At 39.1% G+C, this 10370-nt stretch overlaps 1 protein-coding gene across 2 annotated transcripts; it reads right to left on the minus strand.

Annotated features, from left to right (window-relative positions):
* Positions 1–7647: 7647 nt before the first annotated feature.
* Positions 7648–9304, minus strand: LOC148880452 (enolase 1-like). Of its 2 annotated transcripts, none has more exons than XM_088962362.1 (4): positions 9101–9304; positions 8599–8649; positions 8239–8454; positions 7648–7928 (listed from the first exon to the last, which is right to left on the minus strand). In XM_088962362.1, exons 1-4 carry the CDS (start codon positions 9164–9166, stop codon positions 7848–7850), a joined length of 414 nt encoding a protein of 137 aa, XP_088818488.1. In that variant the 5' UTR covers positions 9167–9304; the 3' UTR covers positions 7648–7847. The 2 variants fall into 2 exon arrangements, with proteins under 2 accessions (XP_088818488.1, XP_088818489.1); XM_088962363.1 differs by having other exon boundaries at positions 8228–8454.
* Positions 9305–10370: the final 1066 nt, after the last annotated feature.

The following is a 10370-nucleotide window of genomic DNA, read 5'->3' on the forward strand; positions in this document are numbered from 1 at the left end:
AAGTAGGGATCGTTCCCACAGAGAGTATCTAGCCTATTTTGTGCTACGTGAACAAATAAAGAAAATCAAATAAAGAGCAATTCAAATTAAAGTGTTGAAATTAATCAAAAGAACAAATCTTGGTCTAAGTCAACATCCACCATCAGAATTTCACCACTGATCATCGATGCAAAAATATATCAATTCACACTTTGAATATTCACCCTAGGAATTATTTTCCTATCTCTCCTTAATTGCAGTTAATTAGAAAATAAGCGATCTACTTAACCCTTACTACTAAATAACCTAGAACAAGCGTTAAACATTTAATCCAGTAGTAGCATCAAGAATTGGATATCGATGAAACTAAACAACGCAAGCACAAGCGGTTGTATTTAATTTAGTTGAGTGTTCTTCCTAAGATCTAACAACTTCTGACACAGTAAATCATTAAATCCTAGTTGCTTCACAGATTAGAGGGATCAAACAATTACGGATCTAATATCTAACCTAGTAGTAGATTGCAACGAATAATAAACTATTAGGCCTCTTAGCGATTAGACAAAACAATCATGAACATAAGCATAGAAGAACATTCGATATTCAAAGCATAAATCAAACAGTAAAAATTAAATTCGATCTCACAGTTTTGTTGATTCTAAGGCTTCTGTTTCCTTCGACCAAGTATCAGAATTTAGCCACACATGGTCATGATGAAAACTCAAGGAAATTTTGAAGAAGATAGGAGGTGCGGCAGCCCAAGTCTGATTGTCTTTTTTCTCGTTTTCCTTCTCTTTTCTTTTATCTCCACTTCCCATCCCCCAAGAGAAACCTACAAAATCTCCTAAAATTTTTCTCTACATAACAGTCTCCAATTCTGATTTATCAAGAAAAATAATAAAAATAAGATAAAATGGAGTTCTAATGTAATTAGGAGGGTGGTGATTCCTGCATATGAAAACTTGTGAGCTAAGAAACGTTTCCAGCACGTCAGCAATGTAGGTGCAGCTACTTAGATCCCAATTTCGACCTTGATGTAGTCAGTATCTCTCAAAACTCAAAACATGAAAGTTGTAGAGTTTTTCCTTATTGTTCTAAATCATCTTGAATAATCTCAATCGGAGCTCAGATGATAGAGTTATGCCCAGATTACGAAGTGATGCCAAAACTGTCCAGAATTGCCCAATTAGCTTTGTTTTTCACGTAACCGCCTCCATTTGTGCCCTAAATCAAAATATAAGAATAATGAGTCAATTTAGTCACTAAATAAGTATAAAAGACTAAACATTAAGGGAGAAAAATATGATATTTTGCATTCTCATCAACGTCTTTGCTTGGTCTGCCGTTGAAATGCCTAGAATCGACCCCTCAGTCATTACTTACAGGCTAAGTGTGGACTCAAGCTGTAGGCCAATTCGGTAAAAAAAATAGGAATTTTGCACCAGAACGTTGGAAAACCATTGGAGATGAGGTAGACAAGCTACTTGACGCCGGTTTCATCCGTGAAGTACATTACTCTAAATGGTTGTCCAATGTGGTCAAGGTTAAGAAGGCTAATGGGAAATGGTGGATCTGTATTGACTCCATAGACCTCAACCGAGCCTATCGCAAAGATAGCTTTCATTTGCCGAGGATCAACCACCTCGTCAATGCCACCACAAGGTATGAGCTACTGACTTTCATCGATGCCTTCTCCGGATATAATCATATCAAGATGCACGTTAAGGACAAGGAGAAGACCTCGTACTGCTACAAGGTCATGCCCTTTGGACTGAAAAATGTTGGGGCTACCTACCAATGGCTTGTGAACAAAATCTTCAAGAATCAAGTTGGAAGAAATGTCGAAGCCTATGTGGACGACATGGTGGTAAAAATCCTGAAGGCCGACCATCACACCTTAGACCTAGTCGAGGCCTTTGCAACGCTGAGGAATTACAACATGAAGCTTAATCCCAACAAATGTGCTTTTGGCGGCACCTCAAGCAAATTCTTAGGCTTCGTGGTCTCTCAACGGGCATAGAGGCCAACCCAAAAATAATTTAGGCCATACTTGACATGGAGCCACCTCGGTCCATCAAAGAAACATGAAGGCTCACCGGTCGAGTGGCTGCCTTCAACCGATTCATGTCAAAGTCAATCGACCACTGCCTACCCTTCTTCTAAGCCATAAAGAAGCTAAAGGACTTCTAGTAGACTGAAGAATGCCAAAGAACCTTTGACGAGTTGAAGTCTTACCTCACCTCGCGCCCTCTGCTCACATGGCCCCTTCTAGGAGAAACATTGTTCCTATACCTCTCGACCGAGGATGAGGCCGTCAGCTCTGTTCTGGTGCGAGAGGATGAAGGAGTGCAGTGGCCAATCTACTATGTTAACAAGGTCCTTTGCGATGCCACCCCTCGGCCACGTAGAGCCAGTACTTTCGTTGGGAGATTCATTGCCCCATTGGGTACACTTGGCACTTCCAGGAGTAGTCTTCTCCCTCAGTACCTAGACCTCGGGCCTCGGAGACGATCCCTCGGACTCACTACCATAGCTTTCTCTATTACTTATGGATGTGGTAGGACGAGATGAGCTTGCTCCCAATAGGTAAAGGAGGTTGTAACACTTAGGATCATAATCAGAGTACGACATGGCTAAGGGTGCAGTCCTTTACCTAGTAATCAGAGTTAAGATAAAAGCTAAGGGATCAGCTAAGAAGGTGGTCGAGGTCTCCGGAAGCTCAGGCTGAAGAAGGAAAATGGTAGCAACCGCCTTAACCGATGCCCTATTTAAAGAAAAATGAATGGCTTAGATCGCCTTGATCCAATGGCTATAGAGCAGCCAACCTGACAGCCCGAACCGACACGTGACATGTGTCATCGACCTCAGGAATGCGAAATGATGTCGAGCGAGTCGACCGGTTTGCTCTCCAATCCCAGACCGGAAGCAACTCAACCCAGGCAACCTGACACCCGTCTCGCATACGGTCACAGCTAGTCGATGCCAAGACCCGTCTCGCACACGGCTACGGCCAACCAACCCATCACCTATCCCACACACGGCAACAATCAATCGACGTTGACGCCTATCCTATGCACAGATCCTTTGCGACGTCTGTGAAGCACATGGCTGAGGGGCACGATCACCTTGTACCTGTACAAGGCATAGTACCTAGCCCTCGACCCTCCATGATCCTCTTAAGAGACGGAATCAACTCCAAGGCAGCTGCCACTAGACAACAAAGGGAAGCCCTCAGTAGCTAAGGCCACCTCCTCCGTGCTTTTAGGATGACGCTCTCTCTAACAGAGTTGAGGTCCCTCAATATCTAGACCTAGCGCCTTCCAGTGATATCATTGCACTCTCTTTGGTCGGCGTCGAGGCCTCCACTCAACTCTTCATCCGACCTCATCCATCATGGCCTCGAGAGTGGGGGAAAATGATGTAGGCACATGTGGTAGGGCCAGGATGGTGCTGAAGGGATAAGAAATCCATCACATGGACGCCCAAGATTGCGAAATAAAGGGGGCGAGTTTCAAAAATTTTTCTTTCCCTTCAACTGGGAATCGAATTCCCTATTTAGAAAATCATATTTTCAATGATCATTCTTGAACCATAAACTGAACCAGATCTGAACCAAAAGGAGGAGAGAGAGATAATACCTGATACAAAGAAACAATATCTCTCAATTGAGGTGTTCACGACCAAGGTAGAAACCAAAATTTACTCCCACTGAAGATGGCGCAGTGCAAGGTGGAGCAGAATCAGTAGTGTCCTTCCTAAGAACATGATTCTTCCCAAGAATCACCTGGACGGCTTGTGAATACAACTCCTACCAATCTTTTCTCCAAAAGATTGGAATCAAGATCCAATCTTGATTTATCCCAATGAATGGAGATCGAACTGCTATAGGCGGAGGCTGCAGGAAGGAGGCGGCTAAAGAGAATTTGTAGGGTGCAGAATTCTCTCTTCTGTGATCTCAGCTCTGAAGACAAGACTGCTGGTTGTCTGTTGTATTGGATGTCTAAAGGTTGTCGCCCCCTCTTCCTTTTATAGACTTAAAGGGATCAGCTCCTAATCTCATTAGGAGTTGCTAACCCAAACCATATCTGGATTAGAAATCCCTTTAAGATAAGGGATAATCCTTATCTTATCTGTGGATTAGATCAGCCAGTTCCTAATCTAATTAGGAAGTTTCCAAATCTAAATCTCATTTAGATCTCGGACTCTCTGAGTGGATAGGGTGTGGGCCCAATCCTATCAGCTGATCTTATCTCAGAATTCGCCCCTTAAAGACTAATCAAATTAGCCCAGTTCAAAATGGGCTTAAGGCCCATTTAGGGTTATGTATTCATTAAGCCTTCCAAACAGCTGCCCAGTTGGGCTTCCTTGTATGGCGTGGGACCCAAACATTGATCTACACATCAGCCACATGAGTTCAGCCCAGCCTTTGTTACAAGGCCTGGCCGAATACATTGTTATGGATAGTGCACCCCCTGAAACCCATCAGATGGGCTCTATGAGCCCAACACTTACCCTAAGTGGTCCCTGGGCCAAGCCACCTTTTAACACCTAGGGACTGTGGGCAGATGCAAGATTAGCCCATCAGGTATTATCCTTAATGGTCTTACACTTAACCTCTCAGCCCATAATGAACATACACTGCCCGACAAGAGAGGACCTCTCCCTCGGCTGCAAGGAACAGTGTTGCACTCTCTCAAGTATGGATCCCGGGAATTAAAACATTTTGCAAATCATTTCGAAACCATAATATATATACTTTTATATCTCATATAAAATATATTTTGCAAAACAAATCTCAACGATCGAAATCGGCTGCCGGCAGTCTTGGTTTCCAACGGTGAGAGTGCATCCCCGATCATTACCTTTGTCCGACAAAGGGGCTGATCCTGTCACTATGATCACCCACTCAGATGAATTCTCAGACTGTCCCAACATACCTAGGTTTTGACCCCCGCTAAGGATCTCACTGATTAGTACATCAAAGACAGTTCAATCCGACACCTAGTGCAATATCATAATCAAGTCTAGGGGTCGGGTGTAACTTTCCAGTTTTGCCCATCAATCTCCAAGGTCCAGAGCAATACTAGAAATCTGGTCCAGTTCAAAGGTCCAATTAATCTCACACTGTATGTGCCTAGGGTCTCACCCTGGTAGCTGAAACAGGCCACCCCAACCGACTTGGTGGCACCACAATGTCAACCTTGTCAGGATAGGTCTCCCCAGACCGACCCACTGGCTGTGAACATTCTAAACTAACACGAGTCTCATTAAGTGTCTAGTTTAAGGGTATTATACAGAAACATACCAAGGGAACATGAATCAAATATGCACTTTTATTCATTTACAATAAACTCATAAAGTACATCATTTTGATTGAAGCTAAGGGCATACAAAAACTATCTAACAAGCGCCACGTGGCAGGGCTATGATGCAATCTTGGTTGTCCACTGCTAACAACCTCCAACCAATCCCAAGCGAGTTCAAGTATAAATAGGGGTGTCCCTCCATTGGTAAGGTCACTTGGCTTTTCCCTACTCTTAAGCTCTCTTACTCTCAGGTGACCTCATCTGAGCTCTCTCCTCAGGCCTCATTTGACCCCCTCTAGCACACTAGACTAACTTGATCGCCGAGGACTCCTCCCCTGGGATAACACCCAAGTTCTCTAACGTACTCTCTCCTTCATAGGTCGGACTTATCAGCCCTCACCCTCGACTAAGGAAGTGAAGTTACCTTATTGCCCTCGACCCATCCTTGGCAACAACAGAAACCATCTGACATTACACAAGCCGAATGGTTGCTTACAATTTTGAAACATCAATTATAGTTATAATAATTAATTATATAAGTGATCTAACACATTCAAATTCCTTTAAAACCAAACAAACCACATGGTTGTATATGATTCTCATAGGCACACAAACCATCTAGTATGGGGAAGACCAAATAGTGTATTATAGGCTTAAAAACCATCCGAGATTGAAAAGATCGGATGATTGCTTGCAATTTTGGAACAGCATTTATAATTGCAAACATCTATCCCTCAAATGATCTGGTTGTAGTTACACTATCAAATGCACCTAGAATCCAATCAACCACATGGATTTGTATGATTCTCACAAGTGGAACCCAATAAACCACATGGGTTTGTAGTTATGCCTCACGAACTCATGAGGCGAAACATCCTTCACCATTCTTGCAATCTCCATGACTACAACAACACGTAGAGTTGTGAGGTAGAAATAAACTTCTAGGGTTTTTACTCTCTATGAAGTGTAAAGGGCATTTTTATTAAAGATTTTACTCTTAAATAATTGACAAATCTAGAGAAAATCAAGCTCATTTTTCTTCTTTGAAATAAACCAACTTCAAACTCAAGCCAACCACAATTTCAAATACGTGTTATCGACTATATAAGTCCCATCTCCCCATTATAAAGAGCTCGAGCTATGTTTTCTACAAAAATAGAAGCCTCCAACTTCATTTCAACATAGAAGAAAAATACAAAAAAAAATAGAGAAATAAATGGATGCCCTAACAAAATGAGGAGATACAAAGATAGAGAGATAAACACTAAAGGCGAAGACAATGAAAGAACAAAAGTGAAGTTATAATGCATGATGGGTGGGATTTTAAAAAGGGGCAATTTGGTCAAAAATAATAAGCTTTTTGTATAGCTCACTGTTTTTGCAATTTTTTTCAAAACATATCTAATTTTGTCAATAATCGTAACTTTGGATTAGGGAAAATCTATGATGCAAAAAAGATATGGCTTGAAAAGAGTTTTAACGAATCAAAACCCACCCATAAATTTTGAAAAATAACACCTGATTCACTACTACGTTTATGATCCCAGTTGATTGGTTAGATGTTTTTCCGATATCATATCTTTTCCATATCATAGTCTAACCCTTTTGATTATCCATATACATGAAAACTTATTATTGCAGAGATTAGGTTTTCTGCAAAAACTTATCATCCACCTAAGAAACTCGGCATTCATTGCTTTCCCTCTGAACAAAAGCTTGTCACGGTGGTGGTGGTTTTGGATTAAACATGCAATTGCTGAAATCTCTGGGTATATTTAAGTTTTGCAAACAATTATGAGTTATGACGATGATGAGAATAAAACAAATAACAACGACTCAGCTATCAGGCCATCTTTCACTCTCGTCAGTCCTGAAGACATTTGTTCAGTTTCTTTAAAATCTGCTTTGCATTCAAAACCAGTGTTCGAGTTGCATCATTCACCATGATTAATTTACCAAGTAAGACTTACAAGTTGTACATCATTACTTTCTTAGTTTCTTTGCATTCTTTTTTTTTTTTTCCATGGATACATCACAAGGACCTTATTTTCTTTGCATTTTGTAATTTTTTTAATATAGAATGAGTACATTTACAAGTTATACATTGATGTATACCTATAAAAATTTACAAAAAAGAAAAATCATTAATACATTTGTAAAAATTTTCATCAATATTAAATCATTCTAATAGACTTTGTATTCTTTTTTTTTCCATGGATACATCATAAGGACCTTATTTTCTTTGCATTTTGTAATTTTTTTAATGTAGAATGAGTACATTTACAAGTTATACATTGATGTATACCTATAAAGATTTACAAAAAAGAAAAATCATTAATACATTTGTAAAAATTTTCATCAATATTAAATCATTCTAATAGACTTTATTTTCTAATTTAACTCCAGCTACAACGTTGGCATATACTAGCAGTAAGATAGGGATGCTGCGTAAAGTTGAAAATGTGAAAAAATCATAAAACATATAAAGGAAAAACTAAAATCCTAAATACAATAACACCAATTACAAAACCTCCAAATACAGCTCTGAACTGGTCTCAAAATTTAGTAGGGTTCAACAGGCTTGCAGAAGCTTGCTCCAACATAAATTGCTTCTGAACTAAGCTCCTCTTCAATTAGCAATAACTGCAAACAGAAAAAAGAATTTTCATATCTAAGCAAACATGGCCCCATCTGAGGATTCAAAACCAATTTGCCATATCATATCACAAGAGAAGAAAAAGAAGTATAGACATGCAAAACAAGGCCTAATATGCTTCTTGATTGTATTAGGCAAGACGCTCTGACATGCATGGGGCTCCTCTCTTAATTTTATCCCTGATAAAATGCAAGGATAAGGAGAAAGATTGGCAGCATCTCAATGAAACAAGCACTACTACTATCTACTGAAATTACTGAAGTAACATTCAAATTAAGTAAATTACTGTGGCCAGACCCATGGAGAGATCAGCAATGAAGGTGTCTTCTGTCTCTCCACTGGCAGAAACAGAACTTGTGCGGTTATCCCACATATTTGAAAGTAAAAAGTATTATCTCCATAATCACAAGGCAAGGGTAAATCCAAATCTACGATGGCTGGCCATGACACCCTAGCACGCTTGGACATTTCCACAGCTTCAATGCTCTCGGTCACAGAACCAATTTGGTTGACCTGTTTCCAACAGATGTAAAGGATTATGTACTTTTGGCTACTGACTGAAGTTCAAAACATGGAACACTCCCAACCAAACAAGGTTATAAAATGGAACATTCTCACCACAAAATTAAATTAATTAATTAAGGCAACAAATGGTACCTTGGGAAGTAGAGCATTGCATGCCTTTTCTTTGATGGCTTCGTCAACCCTCTGTAAGCATGAACCAAATAGGCAGAGAGGTCAAAATACTGTAAAATGTGATTCTCAACCAGACAGAGATGAACTGTGGTGAAAATCTCAGGAAGCTCAAATATACATTTTTTATGAAGCTCAGAGGACACTGACAATTTACAGAGATGCACCAGAACACAACATTATACAGACTACATTTATTGCTGATATTGATTTTGCTTCATGTGAAATAAACCTATGCGAAAAATATGTATGTATATAGCAGTAAAAGAGAGGACAAGACCTAAACCATACAATGCAGTAATTGTATATTTGGGGTTCTTTGTATGTAGAAAGTATAATTTGGGGTAGGGGCACTAATAACCCACTTGTAAAGGGGTATTATGCATAAAATGTAAGAATTATATAGTTATTCATCAAAAAAAAATAACAATATGGCTTATGCATAAAATGTAAGAATTATATATACCTTCATCAATTGGTCCTTGTAAAGAACCTTGATGGCTAAAAAGGTAGCGGTGGCAAATATCAGCATCAAGTTTTAGCATCACATGCTTCAAAATTTCAAAGTCAGTACAGGTAAATTTGACCTCATACATACAGAACTCTCTAGTTATATATATTAAATTAAAGATAGAAAGAGATTAGAAATCTATGAATATTCATATTGGCAATCAGAAGATATGCAAACCAAAAGGCACACACTTATTTAAACACATTTTGAACATTCTTTCCATGCTTTACTCAATAGAGTTTTTTTTCAATCATGAGAAGAAAGAACTTTGCCAACTAAATAATATTTCTACTTTTCCATGGAATAGCATAATTAACCTACTGGATGAAGCATGAGCATGTGAAGTGAATCAAAACATAATACAAAATCTACCCAAACTAAATGTTCACACATGCTGAATAATAAAAAATGAAAACACAGTCAACATTACTTGATACCAGACATCAGAACAGACCAGCAAAATGTAAACTGAAGAATGACTGCACCACTGAGGACTAATTCAGTGAAATATGGAAATTCTAAAAGGATAATAGATGGATTTCTAAGCTAATTTTGTAACAGAAGTCATTTCCTTCATGTTATGTGTGGTTTGATAGAAAATAAGAGAAACAAAATATTGAGGGTGAAGTTGCTGAAGAACTTTCCCTCAACTTTCTTTAAAAAAAAAAAAAAAAAAAAAAAACTGAAGTTCACTCCTTTAAAAAACTGAGTTGGACATCCAAAGGAAACTTCTATAGGAAACGATAGACAAGAGTTCCTCGTAATTTCTTTTTCTATTGTTGAAAATGCGGTTATTTCTCTCTTCCCAGATGCTCCAAAAGATAGTGTGTGCTACAGAAAATCCAACTATAATTGAAAAGATTGAAAAAGAAAATCCAGAATTTTCTAGTTTCCTCACAGTGGATCAGAATCTGATTGGCTGATTCCCCAGCTTTTAAGCAAAAATAGCATACATGAGGGGATAAATAGGACCTTCCATGGTTCTTTCTCTGGAGGAGATCAGAAGTGTTGATCTTCTTCAGACCAGCTTCCCACACACACACAAAAATAAAAATAAAAAAAACTCTGGAAGGAATGTGTGTGCAACAAACTGTCTCGAAAGGGAATTGTATGGTTGTCTGTTCTTCCTTGATTAGAGGCCTAAAGCAGGACTTATGTCCTTGATCCGGTTCAAGTGAAAACTGCAATCCCAACCATTGGCGTGCTTCCCATACTTGCTGGTGAT

Source organism: Nelumbo lutea, chromosome 1 (assembly GCF_056320005.1).
Source record: "Nelumbo lutea isolate HS-2025 chromosome 1, American lotus-T2T, whole genome shotgun sequence".
NCBI lineage: Eukaryota > Viridiplantae > Streptophyta > Magnoliopsida > Proteales > Nelumbonaceae > Nelumbo > Nelumbo lutea.

Coding starts and splice junctions, on each gene's coding strand:
- LOC148880452 (XM_088962362.1), bottom strand. CDS start 9,166: ATGCTGATATTTGCCACCGCTACCTTTTTAGCCATCAAGGTTCTTTAC. Junction 8,455..8,598: donor GCAATGCTCTACTTCCCAAG/GTACCATTTGTT, acceptor TGTTGGAAACAG/GTCAACCAAATTGGTTCTGT. Junction 7,929..8,238: donor CATTGCTGATCTCTCCATGG/GTCTGGCCACAG, acceptor TTCTGTTTGCAG/TTATTGCTAATTGAAGAGGA.